The 17973-nt window shown below is 42.5% G+C and overlaps 1 protein-coding gene and 3 non-coding genes across 4 annotated transcripts in view; all 4 read left to right on the top strand.

Annotated features, from left to right (window-relative positions):
• The first annotated feature begins 5846 nt into the window (after window positions 1-5846).
• The window catches only part of slc60a1a (solute carrier family 60 member 1a), a 156340-nt gene continuing 144213 nt past the window's right edge, over window positions 5847-17973 (top strand). Inside the window, exons 1-6 of the mRNA XM_076097002.1 lie at window positions 5847-6079; window positions 8208-8406; window positions 9021-9281; window positions 10138-10273; window positions 10353-10468; window positions 10614-10787. Coding sequence (XP_075953117.1) covers window positions 5847-6079; window positions 8208-8406; window positions 9021-9281; window positions 10138-10273; window positions 10353-10468; window positions 10614-10787 — 1119 coding nt within the window. The remainder of the gene's footprint in view (window positions 6080-8207; window positions 8407-9020; window positions 9282-10137; window positions 10274-10352; window positions 10469-10613; window positions 10788-17973) is intronic.
• Window positions 16774-16846, top strand: trnaf-gaa (transfer RNA phenylalanine (anticodon GAA)). Its single transcript has one exon. It is a non-coding gene; the product is annotated as a tRNA-Phe (tRNA).
• Window positions 17285-17357, top strand: trnaf-gaa (transfer RNA phenylalanine (anticodon GAA)). Its single transcript has one exon. It is a non-coding gene; the product is annotated as a tRNA-Phe (tRNA).
• On the top strand, window positions 17619-17691 carry trnaf-gaa (transfer RNA phenylalanine (anticodon GAA)). Its single transcript has one exon. It is a non-coding gene; the product is annotated as a tRNA-Phe (tRNA).

Below are 17973 nucleotides of genomic sequence, written 5' to 3'. Positions count from 1 at the left end.
TTACATGTTATATTTGTGTCATTTAATAACTCAACATAGCAGCAAGACATACCAAGAAGCAAAGTAACAGAGTAACCAAAAATATTAAGTATTAAAAAATGCACAGTATATACAATGAAATAGAATAGTGTTAAATGAACTAACTAGGTGAATAACAGTAGTGCAAAAATCAACCCCAGCAAACAACAGTGAAGCAGTGTGTAGTTATGTGGAGGATGATCTGGCCAGAGGTGATCTATTGTAAAGTGTTATTGCAGAGGGCAGGAATGCTCTCCTGTATCTTTCCTTGTGACAGCGGAGCTGGATCAGTCTGTTGGAGAAAGTGCTCCGCTGTCCCTGCAGTAGGTGGTGGAGAGGGTGGTCCTGGTTATCCAATATGGATAATAGTTTCTTCAGTGTCCTCCTCTCCACCACCTCTTCCAGATAGTCTTGTTTGCAGCCAATGATGGAACCGGCCTTCTTAACTAGTTTGTTAAGTCTGTTGGTGTCTCCGGCTCCAATGCTGCTCCCCCAGCAGACTACAGAAGTACAGTGCACTGGCCACAACAGACCGGTAGAACATCTCCAACATCTTGCTGCACACGTTGAAGGATCGAAGTTTCATCAAGAAAAAGAGTCGACTCCTCCCCTTCTTGTACACAGCATTGATGTTGGTCTGCCAGTTCAGTCTGCTGTCGATGGAGACACCCAGGTACTTGTACTCCTCCACCATGTCCACGTCCTCTCCCAGAACTCTCAGCGGTTGTGGAGCCGTCGTCTTCCTCCTGAAGTCGACCACCATCTCTCTGGTCTTGGCCACGTTCAGACGCAGGTGATTTCTACCGGCCCACTCCACAAAGTCATCCACTACTGCCCTGTACTCCTCCTCCCGTCCGTCCCTTATACACCCGACCACTGCAGAGTCATCAGAGAACTTCTGCAGATGGCATGACACAGAGTTGTACTGGAAGTCAGTGGTGTACAAGGTGAACAGGAAGGGAGACAGAACAGTTCCCTGTGAGGCTCCAGTATCACTGACCACCCCATCAGACAGCACACGGCCCAGTCGGACAAACTGTGGTCTGCCTGTGAGGTAGTCAGTGATCCAGGAGACGGTGGGCACGTTAACCACCACCACCCGCAGCTTCTCACTCAGCAGCACTGGTTGGATGGTGTTGAATGCACTGGAGAAATCAAAGAAAGTGATTCTCACAGAGCCACCGGATCCATCCAGGTGCGACTGAGCTCGTTGCAGCAGGTAGATGATGGCGTCGTCCACTCCCACATGAGGCTGGTATGCAAATTGCAGAGGGTCCAGTGAGGATTTCACCTGCGGTCGGAGGTGGGCCAAGACCAGCCTCTCCAGCACCTTCATCACATGAGATGTGAGGGCAACTGGTCGGTAGTCATTGAGGCCAGATGGTGTCGTCTTCTTTGGTACAGGAACCAGGCACGACGTCTTCCACAGCACCGGGACTTCCTCCTGCTTCAGGCTCAGGTTGAAGAGATGTTGCAGGACAACAGACAGCTGGCTGGCGCAGGTCTTCAGGACCCTGGGGCTGATGCCATCAGATCCAGCAGCCTTGCCTTGGTGGAGTCTCTCCAGCTGTCTCCTAACCTGGCCAGTCGTCTCAGAGAGGGGGGGTCATAGTGTCGGTGGTGGCAGAGCCCTTTGAAGTGGAGGGCTCTGAGTCCATGCAGCTCACCAGGGGGGACAGAGGGGGAGGTGGTGGTGTTTGGGAGGTGTGGTGTGTGGAGGACATAGATGAGGGCTCTGAGCTAAACCTATTGAAGAAAGAGTTTAGCTTGTTTGCCCTCTCCAGGGAGCCCCCTGGTTGTCTGCCTCCAACCTTGAAGCCGGTAATTTGCTTCATCCCCGTCCACACCTCCTTCACGTTGTTCTGCTGGAGTTTGGCCTCCAGCTTGCTCCTGTAGGAGTCCTTGCACTCTCTGATCATCAACTTCAGGTCGCGCTGGACTCTCCTGAGCTCGTCCCTGTCCCCAGACCTGAAAGCTGCTTTCTTCTTGTTAAGAAGAGCTTTCAGGTTGGACCCATATGTGGGTTAAATGCTGTAGTCCAAATAAAATGACTTGTTTTAATGCCATTGAGTTACAGAAAGTTTGACTCTAGAATGTTTTCATTTGTGTTCCCTAATCTCAGAAGACAAGAGCAAAAACCAGATTAATTGGTTCTCTTTTCTTCTTTGCTGCTATGTTACCGGTCTCGTGACCCCTCAGATTGATCTCTGGAGCTGTAGCCGGATGCAGACCGTCAGGATGAATTGAGTTGGGAACCAATGCAACAGACTACCAGTTATTTAGCATGTTGGACACACCAGCATGACACTGTCTCGTAAAATTAAGTTCCCATTCAATAACACTGGTCTGCAGAAGACTGCTGTGGGAGGAGGGCTGTTGAAAACCGTGACCGCGATATGAGAGAAAAACATGTCCCTCGAAATGTAATTGAAATTGCAGTTTAATGATATTGGAATGTAATTTTGTAGGAAAAAGGAATGTTTCTAGTGAGATACAATATTAGTTTCCTCTTTCGTTGTAAATTGGATTCATTTGCTCTATCATCACGAAGGTCAAAGGTCACATTTTGCCTGAGTACACTGTGTTGGCCTTCATAGTGGTTTAAATGATCAGATCCCCTTCCAGGTAGCAGGTGCTTGTGATTCTATACAGGCAGTATGACGCGTCTCCTTTAAATAAAAAGTTTGGAATTTTATGTGGTACTTATTTCGCTTTCAAGTCAATAAAGTAGTAAAGGAAAAACTAAGTTTGCTAGTGTAATGCATGCACAGAAAACACATTGTGATAAGTGTAACCACAAATATTAACAATATCTGATGTAATTGATCTTGTTTTGAACAATAAGATTCAACAATAATAAAAAGTTCAAAAACATTTATTGAATTTCAAATATATTCTTAATATATATATATATATATATATATATATATATATATATATAATAGTACATTGCAAATACATTGCCAATAATTGTACTATTTGCAAATATATAAAATATACTAACATTGTACGTCTAACAATTTGCAAATTAAATCTTTAAACACACTTTCAAATAAATGTAATATAGTGCATTTTCGAGAAATATAACAAAAATATACTTAACAGAGAGCAAAAAAATTCTGATTTAAGTTGATATGGTACATGTATTACTAAACAAAACAGAATGACCATGTTTCAAATTAAAACAACACAGAACACTGAACCATCAAAACAAATTGCACTGCTGCAGACTCTCGCTCACTAAATAGAAACACAAACATGCTCCACATTATGTTCCTTTCTTTTGGTTGAACTGCTCGTTGTTACACTTCCGTCTGATGACCGCTCGCACGTCCGAGGCACTCGTCTGCGGAAACTCTTGAATAACAGCATCTGTTAAGAGAAGAGACGAGAAATGATGTCACACAGCATATTCATACAACATTTTCTTCTATTTTGACTACACAGGAAATCCTGTTGAACCAATATTATTTTTTGAACAGTAATTTGAACAGTAAATCAGGAACCTCCCACTGGAGGTTTTCTAGGCACGTCCAACTGGGAAGAGACCCCGGGGAAGACGCAGAACACGCTGGAGGGATTACATCTCCCAGCTGACCTGGGAACGCCTCGGGATCCCCCAGAATGAGCTGGAACATGTTGCCGGTGAGAGGGAGGTCTGGGTCAGCCTGCTTGGCCTGTTGCCACCGCGACCCGACCCCGGATAAGCGGAGGAAAATGGATGGATGGATGGTAAATCAGGATTAACATTGAGGAACTATATCAATATGATATGCCAATATTCCTACCAGTGCAGGTCAAACATATATTTCATCATGGGTGGTGTGTTGAACATGTGATCCTGCTGCTTTATAAATCACAGAAGCTTTAAATTGTCTACATACGACTCAAGACAATTACCTACCTGTTATGGCCTGCACTTTGGCAACGTCCAGTTGTCTTTTAGGAGGTCCCACTTTCCCAGACTTCCCAGTCAGGGTGGACAGTACAAGGACCTCCTTTGTGAACACCAGAGCAGCCAGCTCCTGGCAAAAAAGGGTCATGATCGATTAAGCCGCAGGAAGGCCCTCTTTGAAACCGTCACTGTGCTGCCAGCCAAGGCGTGCTGTATATGAGAGAATCAATGGAACACATTAACCTTTTGGGCCCTAGCCCTATTTTTAGGCCTCTTCGCGAAAATTGCATAGCCATACGCAAAAGAGTCCTGAGCTCTAACTACAAGGTCTATTTTAATAATTTTGATGCTAGAATACTGGTAACACTTGTGAGATGTGTTTAATTGTGTAAATATTGTGTATATGTTACTGGTTAATAACTGATATACTTATGGCACAGCTCAAATTGACAAATTTCTAGGTTCGCCTGGAAAAAAGCACTTGTATTGAACATTTTTTTATTTAAATAATGCAGCTGTAAATCTAAAACCACACAAAAGTCATAGAACAACACGTGTTACATGTCCCCACAACATATTTTACTTCGATTGAGTGAAGAAAGGCCAGCATAAATGGTATTTCCGTATTTTCGACTGAACGGTAAAACAGATGACTAAAACGTACACGGACCATTGTAAAGCCCTCTGAGGCAAATTTGTAATTTGTGATTTTGGGCTATACAAAATAAAATTGAATTGAATTGAATCTCAATTCTTCTGATTCTTCAGTCTGCAGTTTATCTGCTCACATGATTACAGCTTTGGCTTACAAGAGCTGTTCTAAAACACAGCACTCTTCTGTCCAAAAATGACAGAAGAGTGCTGTGACGTTTCCGACGAGTAAATAGATTATCTGAAGTTACCTCTCATCTTGTGAGGAAGAACACATTACCCATATCTCACGGCTGGATGCTGACAGACTTCAGATCAGTGGTTGGTTGTGTATGTTTTAGATTTTAAGAATGTAATGATCACTTTTAAGGCATGTATGATTGGCTCCTATATTTCTGCTAACATGAGTGTGACTTGAGATCTTCTGGTACGTCATTATCAGTCGTTCTCAGGTCGAGGCTTACAACTGAGACTGGGAGTGAGTTGACTTGGGGGTCTTAAACATCAAAAAAAGAGTTAGAGCTTTTGAACTCTTGCATATCGGACTAATAATTGTCTTCATGATGAAACGATGGTAAAAGAGAAATAATGGAAAGCCAAAAAGAAAAGTTTTATTGAAGCACAATGTTGAGCTGCTTGTACTTTACTTGAGTTATTCCATTTCATGCCACGTTTACTCCACTACAATTATTCACTTAGATACTTATATCACGATTTTACAAACAAAACATTTGATCAGTTTATAAAATATGAACGATACACATTGTTGCAGATTACCTTTTTTATTGAAATGTATGTTTTTTATTCAAATAACTGAAAATATGAATCATTTACATCTTTAAAATTCTTAAATATATTTTCATGGTCTACCGACAAAAGTAGTGAACGCCTCACATCAGCACTCTGAACTGGTTTCCTCAGCTTGTCTCTGCATGATGTATACATAAAGTTATGTCAATATAAAGACAACAGGCTGATGATGCTTCTCTACCTCAAACACATTGTTGGAGTATTTGTACAGTGTTGTATTGCTACTTCTACTTGGAAAACGTCATGCAGCATTCTGAAACTGATCTGAAAGCAGTCTGACAGTGGGCGGTACCTTCGGGACATCAGCCAATCAGCGCCGCGTCCGTCAAAAGAACAACTGGCATGAAACTGGAGAGTGCCCCGGACTGAGGCTCTCATGAGACTCTCTTTCTTCGTTGGCAGTTCCTGTCGTTCCGTCTGATATAACTCCTCGGTGTAAATGAGCGGCTGGCAGCCTCTGAAAAGGACCGGCATGACGCTGCTGGACGAGCGGATCTGGTCGCTGTTCAAGCGCCACTGGCGGCAAACTCTCACCTACTGGAGTGCGTTCTTCAGCTTCGGCCTGTGCATCGCCTTCCTGGGACCCACCGTCCTGGACCTGAGGTGTCAGACCCAGTCCACGCTGCAGCAGATCACCTGGGTCTTCTTCTCCCAGCAGTTCTTCCTGCTGGTGGGCAGCAGCCTGGGAGGACTCTTCAAGAAGACGTGAGTGGGATGTCCTGCGGTCCGACAGTGTGCCTACTCCACCGTTTACTGATCTTATCAAATCTAATGGATTGTAATATTCCCATAGTATTCCTATTAAGACTAATTGTGTGTGTGGTACTTAACAGAGACTAGTTGTGATAGTATGTATCTAACAGCTCAACACACATACCTAACATTGTTTAATCACCTTGATGACTTATCCTCATTTTATGAGAATTTCTTATTTCATACTGAAGGAATGTTTTGGGGTCTCAGAGACCCCAGCCGGCTAAATAATAATATTTTCAATATGCTTTATCTGTGATTGTTTTTATATAACAATCAGTCAATTTGGATTTCTGTTATTAGAGTTTATAGCAGATTGTGTCCAAGAGGAGAGCATACTGTACATTTATGTGTGTGTGAACGAGAATGTTTGGAAGACAAAAGGAATGTACGGTATATGTGTCCATACACAGCATAACATACAAGACATGAGCTATCTTCTTATTTGGTGTAATAACAATTCTCTATGGTCATTTCTATGTTGTGTCACCTCCAAAAGTGCAAGCCCAGTTTGTGGCAAAGACACTTCAATAACTTTTTTAGTTTTAATATATATTTAAAGGGCAAAATAGGTTGATTTAGCAATTATTTGTATTGTTTCTTCACACAAAGCAATGGTGTCTGTGGGACACCAAACAATGAGGAAGTGAAGCCAAAGTCAACAAAAAACAGAGTGAGAGAATAACATAGTTTAATCTGGCATTCTTAAATGTGCCAACATACCTGTATATATATATATTTTGTTTTCTTAAGTCAGTAAGAAATATTCCCATTTGTTTTATAAAATACGTATACCACAGCACGAGGCAGGGGCCATAGCTATTTTTTGGAACTTTAAAACCTGAATTACGTACCTGGCAGGGAAGAAAAGCTTTTGTAACAATATCATAACATATTGAGATAAAAGTGAAAGAAAATCTATTTGAAAACATGACATTTTCTGCTTTAAAAAAATTTAAAGTTTGGTCGGACACATGAAGACAGCCCTGACCTTGAGGTTGAATACTGGATCTGATTGACACACTTTATGGATTTGAAGTATTTCAATGACCACTTTGAGCCTTTTCACTTTGAAGGTTAGACTTTATTCTAAATTTGACTGGCAAATTCACAACATTCAAATGACTCACTGGTTGTTCCAGGTCTGTGCCTTACCTCGCACATTGAGGACCCAGTCAACCGCTAATGTGAGTGTGTGAAGTGGACAGGGACACATGGGTGAGGTCAGGTGTTTCTGCCATCAACGTGCTCTGTTAGATAGACTGTTTGGACTCTCAGGAGAGAAAAATCATCTCCTTATCTTGATTGTACCAAATACTTTGGTAAATTTCAAGGCAGTCTAAGGCTGTCGAGACATAATCACTCAAAATAAAACCTGTCAACCTAATGGCAGCACTCGAAGAGAAGCTAGAAAGCAGGAATAATCATCTGGGGACCATGAATGTCTCTAACAAATGTTGTGCCAGTCTGCTCTGTCCAGTAGATGTTAAGATATTTCACGGGATAATTGAAAAACATTGACCTGCTGGCGGCGGTAGAGGAAAGGCCAGACCAAGTGTGTAGGATTCATTCTCTGGCGATAATGAATGTATGTCCAAAATCTCATGGCAACCCATGCAATAGCTGTTGAGATATTGTAGTCTGGACCGAAGCGGTGGACCAACACACCTCTGATGATTACTGCTACTGACTACATCCACACACTTCACCAGGCTCTGGGTGAAATGTCCCGGACAAACTCAAAGTTATCTGGGACAAGGTCAAAAGGAGAGCGGAAAGTTGGCAGGAAAGGAGAATACAAGATGAAGATAACGTGGAGCTGTGGTAAATATGAGATAATGGGGCAGCAGACCATCAAGGTGACTTAACTGCAGCGACAATAACAAGCTGGAAAGTCACGGTTTTAGTCAGCCTGGTTTGAGTTGTATTGGAAAATGTAATCACTGACAACAAGCTTCACAAGAATATGGTTTGTAAGTAAAAGATACATCATTCCAACTAAAGCTAGTAAAGTAACGCTCCTGTGAGTGACAGTCTGAATACTGCTGTGGGGGTTGTCTTCTCTTTTTGTCTCCTTCAGACTCCCGTCCTCGCTCCTAGCCCTCTTCTGCTGCACTCTCATCATCTCGCTGGTGTTTGCCGTCATACCCCTGTGTAACCATGTGCTACTGCTCTCTGTCGCCATGGCGATTGCTGGCTTAGCCATGGGGGTGATTGACACGATTGCCAACCTGCAGCTGGTGAAGCTGTACCAGAAGGACTCCGCCATCTTCCTGCAGGTCAGAAGAGGGGAGCGAGGGAAGGGGTGTGTGTGTGTGTGTGTTCTGTGCCGCTCAAGAGAAAGTATCCGAGGATGTCACTGTCTGTGCGTGTGTGTGTGTGCATTATGCAGTAACAGATTTTTAGTTCCTTCTGGTTAATTTACTTGATGATGACGTAAAGACTACAGAAAGTTAAAGCTGCACTAATGAATATTTTTATTTTAACGATAGGTCACATGACCTCTATAGCGTTCTTTTAGCATGTTGCGTTGGTTGACTGTACTGTTGGTTCGGTCTCAGTGCCCTCATCTGTTTTGCACCATGGGCTCCAGGCTGAAGTCAGTCATTGACAGCGAAGTATTTTGCAACAAAGTATTAAATATGAAGAACTTATTCAATATTATGTTAATTTGTCCAATTAGTTTTGGTACCCTGAAATGTAGGGTCTATGTATAAAAATGGTTGTAATTCTATTCCCCTAACGTCTGCACTGAAAGCATACACTAGTTGTTTTATTTCAAATCCATTGTGGTGGTGTACAGAGCCAGAAACAAAAATAGTGTCACTGTCTAAATACTATAATAAAGCTGATGGTATAATCATAAGTCTATGTCCACGTCTCGCTCCCGCAGGCCTTGCATTTCTTCATAGGCCTGGGAGCTCTGGTCAGCCCCCTGGTGGCCGATCCTTTTCTGGCAGAGGACTGCTGTGTCCTGGGTGCCAACTGGACCGCCAACTCGTCCTCGTCCTCTCCCTCAGACCTACAGCACCTCCGCAGCAGCCTGGCCGGGCACGGAGTGGCGATAGGCAACATCTCCCAGTATCCTCTGCACACCGATGGTGTCGTCGTTACACGGGTGTCGTACGCTTTCTGGATCATGGCTCTCATCAATGTGAGTTCTTGTCAGTATTACATGTGTCATGTGATTGATGACACAGAAATATGTACACCGCGTGCTAGTATAAGTATACATTTGCCTCAAATGTGTATTACCTGTGAATGAGTAAATGACTCTTGTAGCTGCTGGTTGGCAGGCTAGATGTGAAACCAGGTGTAGCTGCGTGATTTGACTAAGAGTAAAGATTACTCGTGACATGCAGCATCCTGACATGAAGAGGGGTTTTTTGCTGAGAATTACTAATGGTTTCTCTGTCCAGTTTTGCAGGTTTCGCAACTAATGGATGATTACAGTTACAACTAGGGACACAGCCTTAATGCCACATACAGACGGCTTCTTGGACCAGGAGGCCAACGTGAAATACCAAAACTCAGCCACATAATCATAGAGCAAAATCATACAATTTAGGCATCCAATGACAAGATTTTCCATACAGTGTTTGCACAATTACATGTGGCAATGGCCATAATGGAAAAAAATGAAATTTCCTAACAATGCTGCTGCTAATCAGAGCCACTCAAAATGTCTTGTTTTTCAGTTTTGTTATTCTTTTTTGCATTTTTTTCAGATGGCCGTTGGCCTGGTTATTGCCTCTCAGATAAAGCGTTAAGCTCTCACCTCAGTAATAACCTCTGCCTTCTTCTGTTTGAACTGGATCTGTTTCAAGCAGAGGACGAGATAAGACGGCGTGTATTCTTCTTTTATGATGGGAGGGTCACAATTTGAATCATTTGACAGGAAGTGGACAGGGACATGGGTGAGGTCAGGTGTTGTCTGTTAACTTGGTTAACAATTTGCCTCTTTGTGTGTGTGCGTGTGTGTGTGCATGTGTGTGTGTGTATCCTGGCAGCTCCCAGTACCAGCAGCAGTGCTCGCTTTGATGTACCACGAGAGACTGCTGCCTTGCTCCGACAACAGTCAACGTCTGATCGACAGAGACTCTCTGTCCAGTACCAGCCCCAGCCCGACCGGTGACAGTGGTCAAGGTAATGCGTGTATATATGTGTGCTTGTGATCCACCACATTCCAATGAAAAGACCCACCTCAGTATCCCTCTCTGTCCAGGTCATGGGAGTTTGTTTGGTTGCTGTAACCCTGCCAAACTCCGGGGCCGCCCTGCTTCTTTCTTCATTCTCCATGCAGTGGGTGGGGCCATCCTCTTCATCACTGATGGCATTGTAGTGAGACTTCCAGCCTACACAACACACATAAAAAACACAAACACTTAACACTATAGCAGGGCGTGCTGTGGGCGCAGCGGGAGAGGAGTAAGGCATAGAAACCTCTGCTCTGCGCTAACCTCCTGCTGTGTTTGTTGTGCTGCAGGGTTCTTACGCTGGCTTCGTCTACACCTACGCAGTGTCCCCTCCTCTGCTGATGGGTCATAAGACAGCTGGCTGTCTGGACAGTACATTCTGGGCCTCCATCACAGTAGGAAGACTGGCTTTCATCTACCTGTCCTGCAGATACACATCACCCAGGCTGCTCACCTTCAGTCTGGTATGAACATATACTTAAAGGACAACTCCACCCTAAAGTGAATACAGTAGTTGATATCACAGTGCAGAAAGAATAGAGCTCAAAAGGTGAGCAGAAGGTTTTTTTCCCAACAAGGAATTGTGTGTCACACAGTAATTTCAAGTATATGCAAAAGAGCTCATGCACAGCTGTTGTATGATAGTTCTAACCAAATATTTGAACTGGGTGGGAGTGCACATGACAGGATCTTTCAGAGGATGATTAAGGAGTGATTCAAACAAGAGAATCTTTAGGCCAAACTACGCTTCCTTGACATGCTCAACACTTGATCTCGACACTTTAAGAGCAACAGTCAATGTAAATGTAGTTGTAAGTGGCTTACTTCCACTTAATTCCAGCATCAACCGTTACAGGGCTCTGCCCTCTAGTGGTCTGAAAGTCAAAGTGTACCTTTAGATCACACGTGTCAAACTCAAGGCCCGCGGGCCGAATCCGGCCCGCCACGTCATTTTATGTGGCCCGCGAATCCGCCAGCAAAAAAAAAAAAAAAATAATAATTTTATTTTTTATTTTGGAAATAAAATTGTTAGACTTGAAAATAAAAGTATCCCCATGGTCGAAATTATGAGATAGAAAGTTGAAATTATGAGATAGCATGTTGTCTGTGTACCGACATTAAAACTATCACAACAGGTGGACAGGAGAGGGAACAGCCCGTAAAGCGGTTTTCCAACAAGTGATTGAGTTGAAAAAGATCGACAAATAATCCCAAAATGTCCACGAAGAGAAAAATTGATGCAGAGGGAAGAAAATGTAATGAAAGATGGGAAAGCGAATACATGTTTGTGCTTGAAGGAGAAAAACGCCTCTTCTGTGTTATGATGCGTGTCGGTGATGAAGGATACAATTCACGTCGGCATTTTGACATCAAACACGGAGCAAAATTTAGCCTCCAAGAAAAACATAAAATTGTCCAAGAATTAAAAGGCAGACTGCAATCACAGCAGAATATATTTACAGAAGCTACAGCCCAGTGCTGCTAAAGGTATGTGAGCAGGTGAGCTCCGATCAGATACAGACTTTTACAAATGTCAGTTTGTGAAGAAACACCATCGCAGACCGAGTTCAGGAACTAGCAGCAATCTAACAACACAGCTAGCTAAGAGACGAGCAGGTACTCGTCTTCTTCATTAGCTGTTGATGAAAGCACAGACAACACGGATACAGCGCATCTATCCATGTTTATAAGACCTGACTCTCAGTGAGGAGCTCTTGGATGGAGCTGCCATGCACGGGACGACGACGGGGACATTAGTGATGCAGAGAGGTGACAAAAATAGCTTTGAACAAAGTTAATGTAATAACTTGTGTTTGATGATATTTGTCTTTGTTATTTTCTTTAAAAGTTTGATCTTTGCTAGAGTAATGTGGGTTTCTTAACCCTAAATTAAAAATATTTATTATTTATTTATAATAACAGAAATGTGCTTAAATATAATTTTACATTTATATAACTGCATGTACAATATTTTTACACTTGAATAAACAATAATCAAATGCAGAGAGTTAGTTAACAATATGTTAGGGAGTCGTTACATTTATACAGTCTTAGAGTTACAACCGGCCCTTTGAGGGAAACCATGATGCTGATGTGGCCCGGAGTGAAAATGAGTTTGACACCCCTGCTTTAGATGATGGAATGAACACAGGAAGCTTTGCTGCGACTGTTTGCTTTGAGAATTTCAATGTGTTTTTTATTGCTGAGATCAGATGGACTGAGAGCAACATTTCAGAAAACCTAACTGTATAGAAAACATGAAATTTCAGAGGGCATATTTTAGAAGCCAGACAAGCTACATGAATGCTATCAGTGTCATGTGAATAGGATGTCAGCAGTCTCACTCACTGATAGGTTGAGGAAGTAGAAATAAGGGCAAAGTGTGCTCTTGTTGCTGCTGTGGGTACCAATCCTGAGTGGTTGCACAACTGTAAAAGTCACTGACATGGATGGACGTGCCTCTCCTTTTGCTTGTTCGCTAACGTTCTCTCACTAGTTTGGGCCACAAACTATGTCGAGGAAACCAAATGGCCACAACAAAAAGACAAAGATGGTCATTTCATCTACAAAACAACAAACAAAAAAAAGAAATGATTTGCACTAGATAACCTTACAATGTTACAGTATGCCTACGATTGCACCTTGGTCCCCTTTGGATGATGACAGCCTGAAAACCTAAATGTCCCTGGTTCAATCCCGGGTTTCGGCAGCTGGAAGTTGTGTTTTGGGGACATATTGCCTCATTAAATGTTCCTTTGTTGGCATATGGTAGAGTAAGTTGAGTGCTGTATGGAGTCTTCAGTGTTGGATTGTTTTGAATTGTAAACTGGAGCTAAGCTAGTCCGATGCTAAGCGACAGTGCAAGAGCCTCTTGATGGTTCATGGATCGTTGCTTTTTCCCGAAATTCCGTCAATTTTTTCCAGATTCTTTGTATGTTGTCTGAGCGCCACTCCAGGCACTCTTTTCGTGCCGAAATGGCGCTCCATGTAGCTTGTAAGTCGACCTAATTATTGGTTGTGAAAGCCAATCACCGTTCAGTCTGTAACCACAAATCAACCAGGAAGTGTCCGCTGCGGCCAATCGGTGCTCGTATCGCAACCAAGAATCAACCAAGAATCAACCAAGAATTGACCAATCGGCGTCTTCGAGCTCGCGAACACTCACGGTGAATGACGAGGACGACCGAAGACGATTATATTCGGCGGTGGAGGACGAGCCGCCTGATTCTTTTTCATCTTATTAACAACATTTCGAAAGTAAGTCAATCCTTTATAGCTACTGTCAATATAAATTAATTGAGATATATCGATATTTGAATGAATGACCCGTGGCTCGGTAACTCTTTACTAACGATGAAACGCGTCCTAACGAACGTCACCTGTCATCACTGTATTACATTACAGATAGCGATTTTAGTACTCAGGATACTTAGCTGGTCTAACGTTACTGATATTACGTTTGTGTCGGGTTACTTTAACGTTAACTAACAGAGTTAACAAACTAACCCGCTTGTTGATTACCGTAGCGAGCTAACGTTAAGTGGGACTGTCCGCCATTACTGTTATTTTACTTTTCTTTTTATGTATTCATTAATTTACAATAAAGTAATGTTACATACAGCATGACAAGACCTACATTAAAATGAAACGGTACTCTTGTTTGTGAGTCGTAACCTTTACAATAACGTAACAACGTTACTGGACACCTGTTAGTAACGTTCATTTCATTACTACTCGATTACAATTCAGTAACAAACATTGTGCTTTTTACTCCACTACATGTAATTAATAACTTCAGTTACCTGTTACTTTGAAGATCGAGGATACAAAAAATCTCAGTTTATATATATATATTGCATTATAGATACATTGTTAAAGATTAAACTACCTTGATTAGTTGGTTGCTGCAACAGTCACACAGTGGTTAGTATATGAGCATGCTTCATATACTAATATTTTATGCAGAGCATGTTTTCTGCATCGCTTCCATTAGTCAGTTTTGCATTCCAGCTGTAATCTGTTTTCATAGCATGATGGCTGGCTCAACACATGAAATGAAAATCTAAATGAAGAATCTATTTTACAAAAGCAAGCATACATAAGAGGGTGTGATCTATTGCTGTGTCATGATCACATAGCAATTGATCACTCTTGTGTATTACTGCTTAAAGGTACAATGTGTGTAGCATTATGTGGGATATATTAGTAGAAATGAACATAACTATGTTGTCAGTGTATTATCACGTAGTTATTTTTTAAATTAGTGTTTTCATTCACTTAGAATGAGCCCTTCATATCTACATTGATACGTAGATGTGAAGGCCCCGTGACAACAGTCTTGGAAGAAGAGGAGTGAGCAGAGCGGTATTCAGCTGTTTACAATCTGTTTATTAATATTGGTTGTTTTATGTTTTCCCAGGTTCAGCAGGCGTGGCAGGGCACTTGAAAAAAACATGTTGCAGCAGGGTATCCCAGCTCCAGATGCACCCTCAGCAGGACCAGAGAAGCTTCCTGCGGCTCTGCAGAAAGGGCCATCTCTGCATTCTGGCAGTTTGGCTGAGCCCCACCTTTACCTCCTGCCACCAAACACTGCAGGAGAAGCAACTCTCAAGAAGAGACCGCCCGTCTCCTTCCCCTTCTTTTTCCCATCTATGGGGCTTCCTGTAGTGCCTGGACCCTCACAGGTGATGGCCGCACCTGGACCCTCACAGATGATGTTTTTCCACTCCCCCAACCCCAGTTTACCTTCAGCTGTGCCACCTTCAACTCACACATCCAGTCAAGCTGTTCCTTACAGTACTCAACAGTACAGGAAAAGAAGAAAAGAGATGGAGCAAAGTGGAACCGTCAAGAGAAAGTACGTGAAGAAGACAGACGTGATCCTTTGCAGAAAGTGCAACAAAGACAGAAAGCCACATCACACCTTCAGTACTTTGGGAGCTGGTACTGTCCAGAGTCTGACACTCATTTGAAGAATGGAGGGCGATGCTGAAGAAGCGGGGTTACGGGAAAAAAAAGCCAGGAGGTGAAAACCCTCCAACAACTTAATATGTTTGGAACTGTGTGTGTGTTTTCAAATTCTTTGCACTGTTAAATGATTTGGCTTTACAACGGTCACTGTGAGGGTCAAAGGTCAGAGGATGTCGTACGTGTACAGACCTCTGAGGCAAATTTGTGATTTTGGGCTGTACGAAAATAAATTGAATTGAATACCTTAAGTCCTTTATGTTACACTTTATTATCGTCATTTTTGTTGTTTTTCTATATTAAAAAATATAAAACTGACTTTTCTGTGTTGATTTCTTCATCTTCTATTACAACTTCACTCAAAAAAATTACAACTTTGAATATCTACCCAAGAGAGGATTTTCTGAACTCTAAACTATGTTCATAAATAATAATCCTCCTGTTAGTCACATTCTTTGTTTGCTTCATCATCACATAAGGTCCTTAGTTTGGACAGTAATTAATTACAATTTTGAGGTACTTATTCTTTACTTGTGTATTTACATTTCATGTTACTTTATACTTCTAGTCCAATTCACCTCAAATGGAAATATTGTACTTTTTACTCGACTACTTTGAAGATTCTGATTAATAAAAGAAAATATAATCAACTTTCCACCAATGCTTTAATATAGGCCGCCTATGGTTATTTTAGTTGCTGACGTACATATTTCTAGATGATCACAACGAGTCAAAACAGGCACGAGCAGGATTGGATACCGCGCAATTAGGGCGCATTTCGGTTTATTCATGGTCTCTTACATAGACTAATGCGCTATACCTTTAGCTCAGTTGGGAGAGCGTTAGACTGAAGATCTAAATGTCCCTGGTTCAATCCCGGGTTTCGGCAGCTGGAGGTTGTGTTTTGGGGACATATTGCCTCGTTAAATGTTCCTTTGTTGGCATATGGTAGAGTAAGTTGAGTGCTGTATGGAGTCTTCAGTGTTGGATTGTTTTGAATTGTAAACTGGAGCTAAGGTAGTCCGATGCTAAGCGACAGTGCAAGAGCCTCTTGATGGTTCATGGATCGTTGCTTTTCCCCGAAATTCCGGCAATTTTTTCCAGATGCTTTGTATGTTGTCTGAGCGCCAATCCAGGCACCCTTTTTGTGCCGAAATAGCTCAGTTGGGAGAGCGTTAGACTGAAGTTCTAAATGTCCCTGCTTCAATCCCGGGTTTCGGCAGCTGGAAGTTGTGTTTTGGGGACATATTGCCTCGTTAAATGTTCCTTTGTTGGCATATGGTAGAGTAAGTTGAGTGCTGTATGGAGTCTTCAGTGTTGGATTGTTTTGAATTGTAAACTGGAGCTAAGGTAGTCCGATGCTAAGCGACAGTGCAAGAGCCTCTTGATGGTTCATGGATCGTTGCTTTTCCCCGAAATTCCGGCAATTTTTTCCAGATGCTTTGTATGTTGTCTGAGCGCCAATCCAGGCACCCTTTTAGTGCCGAAATAGCTCAGTTGGGAGAGCGTTAGACTGAAGATCTAAATGTCCCTGGTTCAATCCCGGGTTTCGGCAGCTGGAAGTTGTGTTTTGGGGACATATTGCCTCGTTAAATGTTCCTTTGTTGGCATGTTGTAGAGTAAGTTGAGTGCTGTATGGAGTCTTCAGTGTTGTCCCTGAAGTTCAGAACACACCAGTTAATATAACTAGTCAACAAAGTAGGAAAGCAGAAAGCAAACATTCCTGAAATGTCTGTCAATTTTCATTCATTCACAGCAATCTGGTGCGATTCACTCGCTTCCCTTATGTGCTCACCCTGAGGTTGAGGCCTGTATGGAGAGTTCAGTGTTAGATTGCTTTGAATTGTAAACTGTAGCTAAGCTAGTCCGATGCTAAGCGACAGTGCAAGAGCCTCTTGATGGTTCATGGATCGTTGCTTTTTCCCGAAATTCCGGCAATTTTTTCCAGATGCTTTGTATGTTGTCTGAGCGCCACTCCAGGCACCCTTGTCGTGCCGAAATAGCTCAGTTGGGAGAGCGTTAGACTGAAGATCTAAATGTCCCTGGTTCAATCCCGGGTTTCGGCAGCTGGAAGTTGTGTTTTGGGGACATATTGCCTCGTTAAATGTTCCTTTGTTGGCATATGGTAGAGTAAGTTGAGTGCTGTATGGAGTCTTCAGTGTTGGATTGTTTTGAATTGTAAACTGGAGCTAAGCTAGTCCGATGCTAAGCGACAAGTGCAAGAGCCTCTTGATGGTTCATGGATCGTTGCTTTTTCCTGAAATTCCGGCAATTTTTTCCAGATGCTTTGTATGTTGTCTGAGCGCCACTCCAGGCACCCGTTTTGTGCCGAAATAGCTCAGTTGGGAGAGCGTTAGACTGAAGATCTAAATGTCCCTGGTTCAATCCCGGGTTTCGGCAGCTGGAAGTTGTGTTTTGGGGACATATTGCCTCGTTAAATGTTCCTTTGTTGGCATATGGTAGAGTAAGTTGAGTGCTGTATGGAGTCTTCAGTGTTGTCCCTGAAGTTCAGAACACACCAGTTAATATAACTAGTCAACAAAGTAGGAAAGCAGAAAGCAAACATTCCTGAAATGTCTGTCAATTTTCATTCATTCACAGCAATCTGGTGCGATTCACTCGCTTCCCTTATGTGCTCACCCTGAGGTTGAGGCCTGTATGGAGAGTTCAGTGTTAGATTGC

The sequence above is a fragment of the Anarhichas minor genome, unplaced genomic scaffold, assembly GCF_050575085.1.
Source record: "Anarhichas minor isolate MPS153535 unplaced genomic scaffold, ASM5057508v1 ptg000023l, whole genome shotgun sequence".
NCBI classification, from domain to species: Eukaryota; Metazoa; Chordata; class Actinopteri; order Perciformes; family Anarhichadidae; genus Anarhichas; species Anarhichas minor.
This window is presented reverse-complemented; position numbering and strand designations above follow the sequence as displayed.